An 18880-nucleotide genomic window follows, 5' to 3' on the forward strand; every position below is an offset into this window, starting at 1 on the left:
GAAGCTGAGAACGGGCAGACTTGACACATCTCAGAAATCCCAGCAGCCGGGAGCAGAGGAGAAGACCCTCACTGACCTGGATGGAGCAGGTCTCAGCTCTCTGAGCCCATAACAGAGAGAGAGCCATGTTAGTCTGTATTGTGCCAAAACAAAAAGCAGCCCAGTAGCACTTTAAAGACTAACAAAATAACGTATTAGGTGATGAGCTTTCGTGGGACAGACCCACTTCTTGAGACCAGAGCCGGACCAGAACAGAGCTATGATCTGAAGAAGTGGGTCTGTCCCACGAAAGCTCCCCACCTCATAAATCATTTTGTTTGTCTTTTTAAAGCGCTACTGGACTGCTTTCTCTGCGCGCCACTGATTCAGGCTGAGCTCATTCTCCTGGATATAAATGGACCACTTCCCTGTCTCTGCTGACTGATGGGTAGGGACCCTCCCTCCCCTAATGTCACAGTCAGCATGCGTACGGATTGCCTTGGCAGGCGCTGGTGTTCATTGGCACGTAGGGCTGTGGGGTCCCTGGAGCAAGGGGATTTAAAGACACAGCTCCCACAAAAAACCAGGCTGTCCTTAAGTTCCCAGAGCCTGCCTAGCAGCTTTGAAATTGAAAATCCAGCCTGGGCAGAAATGGGAGGGGGCTGGAGTCATGTCTCCCCCTCCATCGCTAAGCCACAGCCTGTCTAGCTGCTGACCCTGCCAAGGGCAAGAAGCCCCCAGGGCTCTGACCCGACCCCCACGAGGTGACAGTGACATGGTGCAGGTTGGAAGCTGAGTCCCCCTTCCACTTCCTTCCTCGGATCGGACTTAGGCCCACATCCTGCTTGGCTACTCACACCAATCTGCATTGCTGCACACTGCAATCACACTGGTGGCTCCCTCGTTCCTCCACCATTCAGCACAGCTGCACCCAGCCCGCTGAACGCGGCTGGCGAGTTCCCGGGGGCTGTTGCTGGTGCCGGGGGGGTGATGCGGACGCTCTGCTGGGTTTCAGAAGCTGGAGTTGGCTGAGCGCAATGGAGAGGGCCTGAGCTGTCAGCCGGCAACCAGACCTTGGTGCTCGTGGTGTGGTTTGCCGTGTGTGTGTGTGAGAGAGAGAGAGAGAGAGAGAGCGCACATGCCAGTACTTGCCGGTACTGAGTCCTGGCGCCCCAGTCATGGGCATGGCTGGTGCTGAGGGGCAGGGAGCTGGCTGAGGATTGGCTCCTCATTTCTTAAGGGTCTCCTTCCAGGCTGGCAGGGCCTGACGCGGGGTTGGGATCGGCGCCAGCCATTCCACGACAGCATGGGCACGGCCCGGGCTCAATAACAGACCGAAGTCCGGCATTTTTGCCGCCCTTCATCCCTGTGTGCACACGGCTGAGCGAGGGCTCGCCTGCCTTTGCCACGGCACAGCTGGAGTGTGTCTGGGGGGGAGTCTGCCTACCACAGGTGCCTCCCCCCCCGGGGGATGCTCAGCTGCAGGGCCCACCCCCACCTCACCCCTTCCTCCAAGGCCCCACTCCATCTGTCCCCCTCTTCTTGTACAGTTCTGCCTCCCCCCGGCAGCTCCTATGTGCAGAGAACCGCTCTTTGCAGCAGGTGGGGGAGCCACAAAGTATTGGGTGACTTTTTCCCAGGGTGCTCCAGCCCTGAGACACCCCTGTGCAACCTGTACTACAGGAGGGTTCTCCTGTGTCTTTAGTTAACCCCCCGCCCCCCAGGGCGTGGTAGCTGGCTTGGCAGGAGAATTCTTCCATCAACCAAGTGCTGGTGGCCTGGGAGTAGGGGGTCTGGCTACTCCACTCAGAAAGGGGGGATTTTTTCCACACACCCCTCAGCAACACACTTGGGTCGACCTAGCTTTCCCCTTTAGCACACGCTGTGCTTTGCGGAGGGCCCTGCGGGAGCTGTCCACCAGCATTGGAGTCTGTGTGCCCAGAGCTGCCTCGGAAACGCTTGCTGGTTAAACCCTGTCCCTGGGGCAGCTGCAGAAGTCAATTTGCTTGGCCTAGCCAGGAGAGCACCCATATAGCACGAGGGGTTACGGGAGGCCCCCCCAAAGAGTGTAGACTCAGCAACGAAACCTTCAGTTAGTTTTGTTAAAGAGCAAAAAGGGAAATACACTTGTTTCCCGGAAGCCTCCACATTGCTTTCCACATGACTGGTCCAGGTGTCGAAGGGTTTTTACCTCTGGTTCATTTCAAGGATTATATTTCAGGATTCACTCCCTTTATTAATGAAAAGGAAAGCATCCCTTCCTTGAGCAATTTCTTTTAGTAATTCAAAGTTATACCCTGGTTTATAACTCCTTCCTTGTGCCACAACAGATCCTTTTGCTTCTCGAATGCAACAGTTACAATGAAAACAGCCAAGTCCTTTTTAAAATTCCACGCCTGACACGCTCCCTGCCTTCCTTCGCTGTGCTTAAGCATTTCACGTTCTTTAGGGCTTACGCTGGAACAAAAGTCACTCCTTGCGTGTAGTGAGATGAGGGTCAGAGTCACCGAGCAAACAGATTTACGAGGAGGGAGAAGGCGAAGTGATTTGGAACACTTTGTACCCAGCAGCTTGGCCTGTTTGATGTTCATTCTGACAGCAAGTTATTTTGGTGTTAGGTGGGGAAGCTGCCAGTTAAACCCTCTCTTTAGTTTGCCTTAATTAAGGCTCCCCAGGCAAGATGTTTATACAGCCCTAAGTATTGTCTTGTAAAATTAATGGGTGTGTTCTGTGTGGGAGGTTTCTAAACTTGTTAAATCTGTTAAAAAAAAAAAGTTAGCAGCTTTAAATATCAGGGTTTCTTTCCTGGTGTGGACCTCAGTCTGGGGGCTTCTGTAGCAAATTGTGCAGTCTGGGTTCCGCAGCCAGCCTGGAGTAAGGAGAGGTGAATTGTGCCTCTCTGATTGCAGGAGCAGCCTGCTTTGTCTCTCTCTGTTTTGAAGTTTGTATGTATTGAGGTTCTGGGGTCTAAAGCAATGTCTTCACTTCCACTTTACTGCACTGCAGCTTTCTCACTCTAGGGTGTGAAAAAACACCTTCCTGATAGCAGGAGGTCACAGTGCTGTAAAACACCAGTGTTAGCAGGTTCCCAGTGCTGTCAGCCCCTCTTCTCGTTCAGGTGGTTTATGTACTGTCATGGCCACACACACATTTCGAACCCTGCTGCAGCAGTTTTAAACATAGGCGTAGCCTGTGAACTAGAGCACTGCTACCCTGCAGCCTTCGGCTACCGGCTTTTCTTTTTAATCTAACATCTCCAGGGACGTGCTCTGAACATATTCCTATGTGCTGGGTTTAAAAGTTCTGAGAGATTTGAAATTGTCACCTGTCACTTCTGCTAAACAAAACGTGTCCAATTTCAGCTGATCACAGGTGTTGTGTCCACATCAGTATTATAATCCCTCTGTCGGAGGAGGAGAGGCTTAGCTGTCGCATGAGCTGAATTCTGTGAAGGAAGTTGTATAATTGGCTCTGAGGTTGTGCGCGAGGCAGTCGGCACAAATTTGGTTTCCGTATTAAGCTACTTAACTGGATTGAAATGATGGATGTGACTGAATTCTTTAGGTGGGATCCTAACCACGTGGGAAGCCGCCACCTTTGAAGCTGCTCCATAGTTTGAAGGGTTGGCTATTTTTAGAATGCACTTGATTTAACTAATCTGAGGCTTTAACACGGACCTGGCGTTGAAACTGACTTGATGGTTTGCCCTGGGTCGGGTTATTTATTGGTAGTTTCGTTTAACGTTAATAGACCCCCGTGTTTGCAGAATGATCCCTGGATATCTGCAGCCATGGGCGTAAGCAGAGATCCACAAATTGCCAGGTTCTGTGTGATGGGGTTCGAGGGTCCCCCAAGCTCTGCACCCCGGCCGCAGGCAGGAGCGACTCTCACTCGGCAGGAGAACAGCGGGTTTGTTAGCCGACAGGACACAGCGTCGTACAGAGGAGTCAGTGCAGCAGGCAGAGACAGCCAGTCCCATCCATGCTGGGGAGAGGAGGCCCCGAGGGGCCCCCAGAGCCGGGGCCTGGCTCCCTCCTTTGTCTCTCTCTCTCTCTCAGCCCAGACTAACTGCTTCCAACTCCCAGTTCCAATTCAAACCCCTCAGGCTCCACCTCCTCCTTTGTCTGCAGTACAAAGGTGTTACCTGGTGTGATGGGGTTCTGGGGTCCCCCAAGCTCTGCACCCTGTCCGCAGGCAGGAGAGTCTCTCACTTAGCAGGAGAACAGCGGGTTTATTAGCCGACAGGACACAGCATCATACAGAGGAGTCAGTGCAGCAGGCAGAGACAGCCAGTCCCATCCATGTTGAGGAGAGGAGGCCCCGAGGGGCCCCCAGAGCTGGGGCCTGGCCCCCTCCTTTGCCTCGCTCTCCCTCAGCCCAGACTAACTGCTTCCAACTCCCAGTTCCAATTCAAACCCCTCAGGCTCCACCTCCTCCTTTGTCTGCAGTACAAAGGTGTTACCTGGTCGTCAAGGTTACCCTCAGCAGGAGCCCCACACCCTCTGTGAGCCACTCACACACACACAGGTATCCCCCACTTCATCACATCTCTCCCCCCTTCCAGACCGAACTGAGCGGGGTCACTCAACTGGTGACCTGGGGAAGTTCGGGGCTCTCCCCTTGTGACAGGGCATTGGCTGTACCCTCTGTTCTCCCCTCGATGTGCACCACCTCCACATCATAGTCCTGCTGGGGGAGGCTCCAAGTCAGGAGCTTGGTCTTGGCCCTTTTCATGTGATGCAGCCGGGCAAATCCCTTTAGGTCCCTTGGGTTGGTTGGTCTCGCTGCAGCACCAACAGATCAAACAGGTCTTTTGTGGTCTGGGTCCTGCCCCATCTGACCACCAGTCCATACAGCTGCTCCAGCCAATGTCTGGAATTCAGTTACAGTCCAGTAACGGAAGGTACAAATGCTTCCATCCTTGGCATTTAGCCAGACCACCACAATGGCTGTGTGCCTCAGTTTCCCCTTCCATGCCACACAATAGGTTTGGAATGTTCCTTCTCATGTCAGAGGTTGCAAGACTAGTTACAGGGAACAATGGTGACATTTCAGAGTTACAGACTCCTTTAGCATACAATTTATGCTTCTACATCAATGTCATCATGTCACATGGCTCTTTTCAAACATTCAGTACATGGTACAATTCTACAGCTTTTGGTAGCAGCACCCCTTGGTTACAGCAGTCAGCGTGAGTAACAGAACAAACCCATTGCAACTGTACATTTACGTTGCTCTTTGGTAGACCACAACCTTTGTGCAACATCCTTGAGAATCCAGTATTTTGGGGATAAATGGCTGAGGCCTTTCTTAGCACCATCAAGTTCTAATCTTCTCTCTTGCCCCCTGGGGTGGAAATGTGATCTCTCTGGCTGTGCCCTCTCTTCTAACAAGAGCTGGGCCATTGATGATCTCAGGGAGATGGCCCCCCCCCACCAGTCTGGAAATTTGCAAACCAAACTGCTTTCTGAGAGTTGTTTTGTGAGTCCCAGACGCAGAATCCACATGAAGGAATCCCTGTTTATCCCTTACTGGCCCACCAGGCCCAAAGCTCCTTTGCCCTTCCACCTCCAACTACTGCCTCCCCATGGAATCAGAAGTGGAGTCCAGTATAAGAATATAAGTGTTTCCACCATCTGGAGATGGGGAATTGCTGGCGCTCTCCTGCATCCTACAGAGACTGACTGTGCAGCTGTTTTATTTGGTTCTCACAGGGCTGCTCACATTTCCTGATAGTTTTCACTTTACTTGCACCAACTTCCAATTCCTGAGAAACTTTTACACTGCCTGCTTTGGACCCTTCCAGAGCACAGCCAGTGGTTTCATACTCAGGCAGGTCCTGGCCATCAGGAGCTGAAACAAACTTCTCCCCAGGCAAAGGGTTGCTCTGGTGCTCACAGACAAGCACCTTTCCTGTTCACTCTCCTTCACCTCACTCTCATTTTCTGCAGTCCCCACAGATGGGTCAGGAAAAGTTTCAGGGAAATTCTCTTCCTCAAGAGCTCCCCCAAACAACAACTCACCCCTGTCTGCCTCCATGGGGGCACTGCTCCCTTGAGCCACAACCAGCTCCTGGGTTTCACCTACACCCAGGATCACTTCTGGCCCATCAGGCAGATTCCCACGTAATCCCCCTCCAGGCAGACAGCCAGTACCACCGGACAGAAGGTTAGGATCCCTTTCCTCCCTTCTGCTACCAGCTCCTTTATCTTCATCAGTCAGCATAACTCCATTGCCCGTCTGTTCTTGTGTCCTGGCGAGAGGATGACTCTGGTACGACAGAGTCCTCTCACCCCCTCCCAGTAACACCTCAGCATCAGGCAAAGAACAAGTACCAGAATCGTCTGGTCTCTGGGATTCCCTGATGATACTAACTGGATTAGACCACATTAAAGCATCATCCCCCCTGAGAGACACAGAGGTAGGCCCACTTCCCATCTGGGCTTCAGCTGCCCTCAGATCCAGCTCTGGGATCTTGGCTCCATCTCGAGCCCCCACAGGCTCAGGCAAAGGATTCACTTCCCCAGAAGCAGAAGCACTTTTCTTGCACCGAGGACCAGTGTCCTTAGCAGGGACACCACTGCCCATCCCAGAGCCATTCCCTCTACTCCAGCCCCCATGGCTGGATTCAGAGACACACCTGGAATGCTCTTTCCTGGTGGTTCCTTCTCCAGCCACCCCAGGCTGGGGAATCTTCCTCAGACAATGGGCTAGTTTCCTCATTGGCACCTTTTCCAAATGCAGGCTCTGCTCTCTCCCCAGGCTGCTGCTGCTGTTCAACACAGACAGACAATGGGAGACACTTTCTCCTTTGTCCCAGCCCCCCGGCTGGTCTTCACACACACACAGAAGGTGAAGCAGCTTTTCTCACAGACAACTTGCCATTTCCAGTGGATCAGCTGCTTTCCTGCACAGACACACAGGCACCTTCCTCGGCCCAGGCCTGGAAAACTCTTCGCAGGTCTGTCTTGGCCACTAGTAGATGATGGGTTGGAATCGCTCCTTCCCTCCTTGAGCTGCGGCAGGCCACTCGGTTCAGAGCTCCAGGCAGTCCAGGGTTCCCTGCCCCAATCCGGGCTCACCTCTGCAGGATTCTCCCCAGCCCTCAGCTCCGCCACTGCACATCCACGCTGCCTTGTCCAGCTTTTTTAATCTCGATTCGGTTTCCAGGTGCTGCCACTTCACAGCGGAGTTGCTCAGCGTGGTTGCAGGCTCTCAGGTTGATGCCCTCTGCACCCCACGATTCCTGGAAGAATCCCTTCAGTGTGCCAGGCTTCTTGCGGGTCACAAGCTGCCCAGGGTTAGGCCGTAGGCCCCTCTGCCCTCTGGGACTGACTCCAACAGACTCCCAGCGGAACCCCTTCTTCAGTGCGACACCCGCTCTCAGGGACCATGAGCACACTGTCTTGGGAAGAACTCATTCAGCGTCAGCCTCCTCAGGGGTCACTTGTTCCTGGGGGTTGGGCTCTCGGCCCCTCCACCTTCTGGGACCGACTCCAACAGATTCCCAGGAGTAACCCCTCCTCGGGTGTGACACCCCCTCTCGAGGACCACGACCGCAGTTGCTTGGGTTCGGCCGCAGGCCCCTCCGCCTTGGGGAACTGCACCTCACTGCCCTTCAGCACACCTGGGTCTCGCAGGCCCCACTTCTTCCGGGGCCCCGGTCACTTACTGCTGGATGCTCCATCCTCGGGGTGCAGAACATCCCACTTCTGACACCAGTGTGATGGGGTTCTGGGGTTCCCCAAGCTCTGCACCCCGGCCGTAGGCAGGAGAGTCTCTCACTTAGCAGGAGAACAGCGGGTTTATTAGCCGACAGGACACAGCATCATACAGAGGAGTCAGTGCAGCAGGCAGAGACAGCCAGTCCCATCCATGTTGAGGAGAGGAGGCCCCGAGGGGCCCCCAGAGCTGGGGCCTGGCCCCCTCCTTTGCCTCGCTCTCCCTCAGCCCAGACTAACTGCTTCCAACTCCCAGTTCCAATTCAAACCCCTCAGGCTCCACCTCCTCCTTTGTCTGCAGTACAAAGGTGTTACCTGGTCGTCAAGGTTACCCTCAGCAGGAGCCCCACACCCTCTGTGAGCCACTCACACACACACAGGTATCCCCCACTTCATCACACCTGGTCATCAAGGTTACCCTCAGCAGGAGCCCCCCACCCTCTGTGAGCCACACACACACACAGGTATCCCCCACTCCATCACATTCTGCACCCCACATTTGTATCCCCAAAAAAGAGCTGCAGTTGTCCATGCGCACACCGGAGGATGCAGCTATGGAGCAGGTGTCTGCAGCTGTGCTGGGCCCTCATTAATCACATCTTGGCCTTGGTGCTGTGTCATCTTGTCATTGCCGAGTGTTTTAATATGATGTGTAACCGCACACAGCCACATGGCTTCGGGTGGACACTGGCTGGCCAGCCGAAAATCCCGACTCGCTTTCCTTAACGTGTCTTCCGCCCCTGACCCCGTCACAGCCCGGTGCTGCGCGGCCAGCGGCAGGACGGGTCGTAGGGCCAGTGCAGAGGCCGGAGGTCTGAATGGGGCGGGGAGGCTGGAGGCGGACGAGGCCAGGAGCAACCACAAGAGGAAGGACAGCGCCATGGCTGCGGCGTGGGAAGAGTCCGTGTCGGCTCATGGGTTGGAACGGGAGGGGAAGGAGCCAGTTTGCTCTCTCCAACAGCCTCCTCTGTCGGTTGCCAGTGCGGTTGAGTCTGGGCTCCTTACCCAGAGCTCAGTGCTAAGGAGTGCCCCCTACCTGGTGTCGCAGGGTACGTGTGTTTCAGGCTCCCTGCCCGGCCTCTGCAGAGAGAGGAAGGCTGGGCCAGGCAAGAGACCAGTTTTAGCAGCGGTTGGGTTTCCTGGGGACGCTGTGCTGCCTGCTGGTAACCTTGGCTCGGTTGATGTCGCCTTTGACGAGAAGACTTGCAGCTGTGCCCGGAGTCGGCAGAGAGGGAGGCCAGAGGGGGGCCCGTCTCCCTACCTGCAGGGAGGAGAGGAAGTCACCGAGCCCAGCCTCTGCTTTCGGTCTCTGGCCCCTGCCTCGCCTCATCCCCCTCAGCCTCTCTGCTGGGCTCACGAAAGGGCACCCAGCGGAAAGCGGCTGCGTCCGTACGGAGCTACGCAGCCGTGTCCAGGTCAGAGCACCGAACGGCCTTTGGTTAGCAAAGGGCCCAGTGCTGCAGGGGGCTGAGTGCAGTGCTCAGCGCCCTGTCCTGCGAGAACCAGGGGGTGCCCTGTGGCATGGGAAGAGCCGTGCCCTCGCCCCGGGGAATGGAACCGCTTGGCCTCGGAGCGGGGCACTCCCCTGGGAACTCCTTGCTACAAGAGATCAGAACGGGAGGCAAACAGGAGACCGCCTGGTTCTGCAGCTGCTGAGACCATCCAGCTCTGTGCGGCAGAGGCCAAGCACCAGCACAAGTCTCGGCCCTCCTGCTTCTGTGCATAACCCAACTGTTAAGTGCCCAGGGGCGGGAGAGGTTCTCTCCAGGGCTGGGTCAATCCATCTTTCTCCAGGAGAGGGCTCCGTCCACCTGGCTCTGAAACCTCCGGCCTGGGCTGCGCTTAGAGGCACAGCAGCAGACTAGCTGGGCCATGTCCCCTTGATTTCTCTTCTGCTATGGATGACCGCAGCTGAGGGCACTGGGCAGGGCCAGGAGTGCCCGGGAATCCAGGCTTCAGGCTGTCCTGTGGTCCAGAGGGGCTTTCTCCATGCTCGGAATCACCTGTCTGTGGTGCCATGCATTGCCTGGGAGCAGGGGAAAATTCTGCCCCCTGCCACCCAACAGGAACCCCCTTCTGGTCCCTGCTCGGCCCCTCTCTGTCCCACCCAGAACGTGACACTGTGCTGGCAGGAACTGAGGCCTTGGTCACCGGCCCTGGCTGGGCCATGTCTTGGGGCAGCCACCAGCCCCTGGTCTGCATGGACAGGCAGCCGGTCAGCTTTCAATGCAAGCAGCCAGGGCAGGGCCCCGGACCACTCTGGTGCAGCCGGCCGGCTAGCGGGCAGGACTGCTGCTCACCGCTGGCCAGCCCCAATCCCTGGCTCTGCAGCCTGTGGGACGCTGAGCAAGTGCAAAGGCCTTGGGGCAGGGGGTTTGCTTCCCCAGCCCCCCTGCAGCCCGTCTGCGGGACCCTGGGCTGGACCGTGAGCCAGGGTGCTGCCTTCTCCTATCGATTTCCTGGCACTGCTCCAAAGCTGCTAGGGAAGGAGGGGCTTCTCCTCTTGCAAGCGGGCGGGACCCTGGCGCTCGCTCTCCTGGCTGTCCACGGCAATGCCTTGGTTTGAGCATGGTCTGCGAGCCAGGCCCCCCAGTGGCGTCAGAGCCGTGCCCAGGGGATGCTTCCGGGAGGGTGATCCCAGGGTCCCCTCTGCTCCCAGCTTTCAGAGAAGGGAGGCGTCGGGTTTCCGATATGCAGAGCCCCGGGCGGTGCCATCCCCAGCTCTCCCGGGGGGGCTGGCAGGTGGCCTGCTGCTCCCCCGCCGCTGTCTGGCTAACGTATGGCTGGGGGAGGCGCCTGCCCCTGGCAGGGCTACAAATGCTGCCGGCCAGTCGCGCTCTGGGAATCGTGGCTGTCGTCGGCCTGGCAGCCCTGACCAGCAACAGTTCTCCGGCTGATTGCTGGGCTGCGAGCCTGGGCCTGATCCTGAGCACAGCCTGCCGTGAGAGCTAGTGCCAGCTGTATCGGAGCTGCTCCAGGCCTGCAGCCCCTGACAGCGTGGCTCCCCCCAGGGCTCCCACCTGCCTGAGAGCACCCGGCCGGCACACAGGAGAGCAGGCAGGGGACCTGCTGCAGCGCCCTGCCCCCGAGCTCCTCTGGGGGATCCCTTTGGCTCTGCCCCACTTCCTCTGGGGGCTGTTTCTCGGGGGGCAGTTCTCCCCTGGTGGCTTGGCATCTCCCCTCCCGCCGGTCACTCAGGGGAGTGGTGCGCAGGTGGGGCCAGTGGCAAGAAGATTCCAGGACGCCAGTATGCGGAGAGTTGGTTTAGGAAGATATTTGCATCCCCTTCCTGGCCCAGCGGGAGTGCATGGGCCCAGCACGTTCCTGCCACCAGACCTACCCCACAGGCAGATGCAGAGACGTCTGGGGCAGGCTAGAGACCTCGGAGGGAGGCTGCAGGGCAAGGGTGGGGGCGGGGGCAGTTCGCTAGCACTGCTCTGTGAAGTGGAAAAGCTGAATGTACAGCACCTAGCGCATTGGGGTTTTGATCTGGAACTGGAGCGCCTGCCTTGGCGCTGCAACGGGCTCTGGGCTAATCTAGCTCCCCTGCAGCCGCCTCGGTGCTGGCTGGGTGCCTGGAAGGGATACACTGGCAGAGCCCGGCCATGGGGCAGGCAGGAGCAGGGGGTGTTTCACTGTGTCTGTTTCTTTGCCCCGTAGGTCAGGCCTGGCTTGAGAGCACAGCTCCGTGGGGAGAAGCCTGTCTGGGCCCAGGAGTACCTCGCTTGCTGCACTGTGCGTCGTGGGGCCGTGTCTCCTTTGCTCCCACGGATGGCTACTCGGTCCCCATGGCCAGCCTGGTGAGACATCCCTCATCCTGTCCCAGTGCGGCTGGCGTGCCAGCTCCCTGAGGGGCGGCTGCCGGACGGGTGGCGTGTGCCTGTCTCAGCCCATGGCCACACTGCGCTCTGGTGCCCTGACGCTGCTTCGGATGGGAGTCGCTCCCCTGGGGGCTCTGGATCTGCAGCGCCTGGCAGCGAAGTGCAGAGAGCCAGCGGCGGTGCTCTCTGCGGGGGCCGTGCTGGCGTAAGGCCACCGTGCAGCCTATGGAGCAGGGAACGCGGATCCCCGCAACGCACGCCTTGGCCTGACCACTCACTCGAGCCGAGAGCGGGCCTGGGGAGCCGGCCCCTGCCAATGGCCACCGCAGGCGCCAGGCGGCTGTAGCCATGTGATCTGCCGTCCCACAGAGACTGCGAGGAGGCGTCCACGCAAACCCCTGGCTGAGGCTGCCCGGCCTCGCCGGACACTGGCACGTGGCTGAGCCCGGCCACCACCATGATGTGCGAGGTGATGCCGACCATCAGCGAGGGCGACCCGCTGGGGTCCCAGCAGGGCCCCGACTCGGAGGCCAACTTTGAGCAGCTGATGGTGAACATGCTGGACGAGCGTGACAAGCTGCTGGAGACGTTGCGGGAGACCCGGGAGACTCTGGCCGTGACCCAGAGCCGCTTGCAGGACACGCTGCACGAGCGAGACCAGCTGCAGAGGCAGCTCAGCTCTGCCCTCCCGCAGGTGAGCGCAGCTGGTGAAGGAGGGACGGGGCTGTGGGAACGGGCTCCTCGCAGGCCCGGCTCTGCCGCAGGGTGCCGGCTAGGGAGTGCTGCAGACCGGAGAGCCAGGGTATGCAGCACTGCCAGGGGCTCTGTGGGCATCAGGCATCAGCCCCAGCTGCGGCCTCTTGGTTTGGTGCCTGACTTCCAACCCCTGGGGCTTGGTGCTTCTCAGGTGACGAGCAGTGTTCCCTCTAATCAAGGCGTGTGGGGGTGCCCACCACCCACACAAACACACGCTGCCCGCCGTGGGAGCTCTGCCAGTCGCTTGCTCTGGGGCAGCCGTGTAGGCACTTGGCTTACGGGCAACGCTGGTGCTGGGCACCTGCAGCCCCAACCGGCTGCAGTTGCGGTGGTGGTGGCTCAGCACCCCGCCAACCAGGGCTTGGCGAGGGTATTGGGTACCCCGGAATCGAGGCCCCTCTGGGCAGTAAAAGCCATAAGGGGGAAGAGAGGTGTCCCTGAAGGTGGAGGCCGGCTGCCTGCTTTGGGGCTGCGAGCGGCGAGGGCGGATGCTGCTGTTCCCATCCCAGCAGCTGGGCCCCGGCTTTGGGTCCCGTCCCGCTGAATTGGAGCGGCTGAGGTTTGGAGAGCAAACCTTTCCCGTCCTGAGGAAGGAGGGCCCAGTGGTTAGAGCGCTACTTAGGAGAACTGGGTTCAGCTCCCAGCTCTGCTCCAGACTCCCTGTGCGCTCTCGGGCGCGTCCTCGTCTCTCTGGCCTTCGTTCCCATCTGTACAACGGGAATAACCCTCCTGGAGTATTGCAGCCGGTTCTGGGGCCCCCGGTATAGAAGGGAGGTGGATGCGAGTCCAGCGGAGAACAACAGAAATGGTGTGGGGGCTGGAGCACATGACTTACGCAGAGGGGCTCAGGGATTTGGGCTTGGGCTTCCCCCCTCCACCACCACCCCACACTGCCCTGTCCTCTGAGCCCGTCTGGGTGGCCATGTCTTGGAGGCTCCACTCACATGCACCAGGTCCGAGGAGCTGCCCCTGGCTGTAGCATGTGATCACCTCACAGACTTTACCCTGTTTACTTTCACACTGCCCCTTTGCAAGGCAGGGCCGTTATCACAGAATCCCAGGGCTGGAGGGACCTCAGGAGTTCATGGGAGTCCAGCCCCCTGCCTAAAGCAGGATCAACCCCAACTAAGTCATCCCAGCCAGGACCTTGTCAAGCTGGGACTTAAAAACCTCTAGGGATGGAGATTCCACCACCTCTCTTGGTAACACATTCCAGTGCTTCACCGCCCTCCTGGGGAAACAGTTTTTCCTAATACCCAACCTACACCTCTCCCTCTGCAACTTCAGCCCATTGCTCCTTGTTCTGCCATCCATCACCTGTCATCTTCCCCGACCTCATAGTGGCTGAAACTAGGGGTGCACAGGGTCCCCCAAGCTGGAAGTGGTTTCCATTATATGCAGGGTTTACAGTTTGGTTTTATGGCTCTCAGCATAGCCACTATAAGAATGTTTCATCACCCCCAGCTGGCCAGTCATCCATACTGCTCATTTCCCCATGCTAGCCCTACTCTGGACCCCAGCTCTGGCCTGGTCCTTAGACCCCCAGTTCCTGACCTCAGCCCCAGTTTTGGCTTCAGCGTCTAGCCATGGTCTCATCCACAGATCATGGCCCAAGCTCCTGGAGATGTGGGCTGGGACTTCCCTAACAGATAAGGGGGCACAAACAGAAAAGCCCACGGCCATTGAAGTGCAGCACGCCAACTCGCCTGGTACAGGCATGCAAAACCAGCAAATGCCTGACCCGAGGGGGTGGCATCCCCTCCATCGGCTGTGGTGAGGGATGAAGGGTTGTGAACAGCAACAGTGACAGAAAGCAGACAAGCATCACCCTGCGCTACCGGAAACTGGGAGGAGTTCGTGCCTGGGCCTGTTTCGACTTCTGCAAGAATTATGATTATGGTGTTTTGCTACAGCCTGGGTAGATGTGCCCAGATCCCAGCGCTTCCACTCTCTCTGTGTTTTTAAATCTGATGCCCGTCATTTTTAATTAGCTTCTTGTGAGGGCCGTCAGAATTCATAAATAAATCACAGGCCGTAGCTGTGCAGCAACCCTTTCTAAAAAGTACCAGGGAGGTGGCCGTGTTAGTCTGTAGCTTCAAAAGCAACAAGAAGTCCTGGGGCACCTTATAGACTAACTGATATTTTGGAGCCCAAGTCCCAGTGGGAACAGCACACCACCACCGTCAGGGCACCGTCAGCTTTCGTTTGGCACTTCACAGGGCCCCCCAGCGCAATATTTGGGGCCCAGAGCTGCCCTGGACATATCAAATGGTTTCCAGGCCCAATATAAAAGTCCAGCCATGTGACACCATCACTGGAGACGTGTAAGAGCAGGATAGACAAACACCCATTGGAGAATGGTCTAGATGGTGTTTGGCCCTGCCAGGCGGGCAAGGGACTGGACTTGGTGACCTCTTGACTTCCCTTCCAGTTCTAGTGCTCTGTGATTCTATGACTCTATGATCAGCCTCTGTTCTTGGGCTCCTTCTCACCCACTCGCCACCAGTGGCCCCGCACTGCTGCCCCCTCGCCCCCCAGGAGAGCAGAGGAGCATGGCAACACCAAGGTCATCTGCTGGGACAAAGTCTGAGCGCTGTGTATGAGGCAAGCAGGAGGGTTGATTGCGCACAGCGTTGGTGGGCGCGTCGCTTCACATATTCAGCTCGGTGATCCCCGGCAGACGATAGGTTACAATCGATTGTACGTGTTCTTGGTGGGCTGGGGGGGAACTACGGCAGGGGTGTTACCTGAGCCTGGATAGGTTCTGGCAGCAAGACGAAATGAGCACAATAAGCTAAAAAAATTACACCAGCAGTTCCCAAACTTTACAGCATCACGCCCCACTTTTGATTTGTGAGAAGCCCTCACCCCCACCTCTTCTTTACCCTCATCCAACCCCCTTTAACAAAAAATTCAATTCGTAATTTAAAATAAACACAGAGACTTGATATAAAAATGTTGTTTGAAATTAAAAATAAGCACAACTAGCTGTCCTTGGCCCCTTGCCGGTGCCTGGTGCAACCATATCTGGCCAGCTGCCTGAGCCCCGTGCCACCCGCCAGAGCTGCCTGCGCCAGCTGCCTGCCCGCTTGAGCCCTGTACTGCCAGAGCTGCCCATCCAAGATGACCAAGCCCCACACTGCCGGGGCCAGCCCGAGCTGCCCAAGCCCTGCAATGCCAGGGCCAGCTGCCCGAGCCCCGTGAGCCCCCCTGCCGCAAGCCAGGCACCCTCAACCCCCGTCCCCCTCCTCCCCAATCCACTCACCCCCTTTGCAAGAGGCAGCTAGCTCCATGTGGGTGTTTGCCAACTGCCTGCTTCTTATAGTGGCTGCGCCAGGTCCCCCACGTAAAATGTCAGGGGCAAAGAGCCAGAAGCAAAGGGCTGGCTTTTTTCTTTGGGTGGGGGAAATGAGGGGGGATGGGCACCCCCCCAGTTTGGCATAGTGTCCCCACCCATAACTTACAGAACATCTTATCTCTAGCACAGGTGGTTTTCCTTAATGCGTTGTTAAAACAAAGCAGACGCAATAACATCTGTGTGTCTGATTGGATGGACGATGCATCTGCAAGAGGGATGGTGGCGCTTTCCCCCGGGCACATCCAGGGGTGCTTATCTAGCAGGTTAAGCAAAAGAGACGGTAGCAGCAGAGAGCGATAACACATTTGTTTGGAGTACCAGCCTGGGATGGTGGAGGAGGGAACGCCGTGTCTCAGTTCTCGTATGCAGGGCCTCCCCTTGGAATGTGGTTGCTGGGGCGAGTATCCCTCCCTGCAAACTCCAGGGTCCTGTCCAAGCTGGGGTGACCTTCCCTGGGTCTTGCGAGTGAGATGAGGGGGGCCCAGCGGGGTAGCTTTCCCCTCATGCTAACTGGGTTTCTGTATTGGAGGATTAGAGGCCTATTCCAGATGTCAGGATTCAAATAGGGGATCTTTTTATGCGTATAAGAAGCACACCAGATCTTTTTTGAGGGACAAGGCAAGAACGCCACATTTATTGAGGATACAGAACCATTGTATTTATATGCATATAATAGACATAGTTTACTCGGCAGCACTCTCTCTCTCTCTCTCTCTCTCTCTCATGGTTGCTTAGCGTTACCCAAGGTTGCTCACTCTAACCCATTGGCCAGATGGATTAGAGGTGAGTGTGGAGGCAGGTTGTGTTGATCTGGATCAATGCTCTGATGTTGCCAAGACGAGAAGAGGAACCCAACCCTGCAGTGGGGCACACGTCTTTCATGGCTCTGAGTCCTAGTCCTGGTCCTGTCCCTCTGCCCCAGGCACCAGGAGTCACCAGTCAGTGGCAGATGGGTTTGATCCTTTCCCACTGCCCAGGTTTCTGTGCGACTCATCACCTCCAGATGGGACTTAATCTTCATCTTCCCCTCTGGGTGGGTGTGATGGGGTTCTGGGGTCCCCCAAGCTCTGCACCCTGTCCGCAGGCAGGAGAGTCTCTCACTCAGCAGGAGAACAGCGGGTTTATTAGCTGACAGGACACAGCATCGTACAGAGGAGTCAGTACAGCAGGCAGAGACAGCCAGTCCCATCCATGTTGAGGAGAGGAGGCCCCGAGGGGCCCCCAGAGCTGGAGCCTGGCCCCCTCCTTTGTCTCGCTCTCCCTCAGCCCAGACTAACTGCTTCCCAAATCCCAGTTCCAATTCAAATCCCTCAGGCTCCACCTCCTCCTTTGTCTGCAGTACAAAGGTGTTACCTGGTCATCAAGGTTACCCTCAGCAGGAGCCCCACACCCTCTGTGAGCCACTCACATACACACAGGTATCCCCCACTCCATCACAGTGGGTCACTGCTGTAGAGTCCAGGTCTCATTGTTCTGCAGCCGCCAGGTCTGTTGTCCAGACCATCTGGCTCCGGAGGGGAACTCTCTAAGCATCTGCATCCACACTTCCAGGCGGCTCTCACCCCCCGCACTCTCACACCGACAGCACAAGTTTACAGGCACATACAAGAGTAAAATGGAGTTTTAAGTACAATATGGAACCGGGTACAAAGTGTCTGTGACTATAAAATAACCAATATAAAGGGTAATACAAAGTAGTATAAAATAACAAATCTAAAGAGTAATACAAAAGTCTGTGGTCTATGAAAAAGATATAGGGTAACACCTGGTGATGCAAAGATACAGAGTAATACTAAGTTTCCCCTAAAAGATGCATTACTATCCACGGTTGCTACAGTCTTTAGCACAAACCATGGCCTGCCTCAGGAATTTTTACCCTGCTGTCCCTCCTCCTAACCTCAGGGGTCACGAACCCGACAGGTTAGATAGGACAATTTCAGTGTTCTAAGTTTGTTCTGGAAGCAGCGGTACAGCACCAGTACTACTAGAAATGTCAGGATAGACACTCCCCACATAACTCTGCAGAACACCCCCGAGGTGAGGACTGGTAATACTGGTCCTGTCATTCCTAGTCCTGGTTCTGCGATTGGGGCTTGTTCAGGACATGACGCACAATCGGGGGGTTCCACCCGATCCTTTAGGACTTGGTTGATGGTTTCCAACCGAGGGCATGTCAGTGTGGGCCATTGCTTAACAAATGATTGCCATGCCTGTGGGGTTACGACTGTTTGGGCCTTAAGTGGTAAACCCCAGTGGGAGTTTGCCGGCCCTACTTGTATAGGCACAGTGCTGGTATAGTTGACACGTGATCTGGTATTAGTGTTTGGTTTCTTCCCTACAATATCCCATGCAAATTCCAGCCCTGAGGACTGTGTGTTTCTTGTAGTGCCAGTGTTGTTACAGTATGCAAAGTAATTATGTTAGAATGAGGGGTAGCCCAGGGCCTGGTATTCCCCATCACTGTTGGTGCGCATTTGTTTCCGTGTGTGTGTGATTTGAAGGCTGGTTGCATTGACTGGAGTTACTGTGCCCCGTATGGAACCACGGCAGGGCTCAAGAGTATCCTTCCTGTTAAAGAGAGGGCCAAAGCAGTGCCATGATTCCTCCCATGTGTTCCCATCAGGTCCCATAACTTCTGGCACCAGTGAACGACCGGGCACTCGGCTATTATGGAGGTGGTGATATTACTTGTTTCCCTGTTATTGTGGGCATTAGTGTATGATTTGATGTGAACCTTTTTATAATCTACTGGTCCATGTCCCAGCCACAGGTTGGCTCTTAGCTCTGGCTAGACCTTTGTAAGGGTTAGGGCTCCTGCTCCACAAAATGTCCTGTCATTGGAACAAAGTCTGGACACCATGTGTGAAGCAAGCAGGAGGGTTTATTATGCACATAACGCTGGTGGCGTGTCAGTTCGCTTGCAGCCTAGTGAATGCAGCCAAACAACAGATTACAACTGATTATACAGAAAGTTGATAGGTGGAGAGTGAAGCAACGGGGCAGAGGAGAGACCCCAGAACCCCTGGAGAGAAGCTAACAGCAAGGGAAATTAGCACAATGAGCTGACAATCTAAGAAAGTTACAATAATGATCTCCACCCATAGCTTACAGAAAGTCCTTTGAACAAAGCAAACGTTAATGGACAGTGATGTGCAAAGTGGTGATGTATATGTCCTCGTCCCAGTGTTATCCTCACCCGAATATGACCATTCCTGTTATAGCTAAAGAATCAAAGCAGAAGGTAA

At 56.2% G+C, this 18880-nt stretch overlaps 1 protein-coding gene across 1 annotated transcript in view; it reads left to right on the top strand.

The window, feature by feature from the left end:
* PPFIA4 (PTPRF interacting protein alpha 4) overlaps positions 1 to 18880 on the top strand; it is a 134231-nt gene that overhangs the window by 32229 nt on the left and 83122 nt on the right. The window contains exon 2 of the mRNA XM_074977877.1: positions 11361 to 12215. Within this exon, the coding sequence (XP_074833978.1) occupies positions 11979 to 12215 (237 nt within the window). The 5' untranslated portion in view covers positions 11361 to 11978. The remainder of the gene's footprint in view (positions 1 to 11360; positions 12216 to 18880) is intronic.

The sequence above is a fragment of the Carettochelys insculpta genome, chromosome 26 (genome assembly GCF_033958435.1).
Source record: "Carettochelys insculpta isolate YL-2023 chromosome 26, ASM3395843v1, whole genome shotgun sequence".
In the NCBI taxonomy this organism is placed as follows: domain Eukaryota; kingdom Metazoa; phylum Chordata; order Testudines; family Carettochelyidae; genus Carettochelys; species Carettochelys insculpta.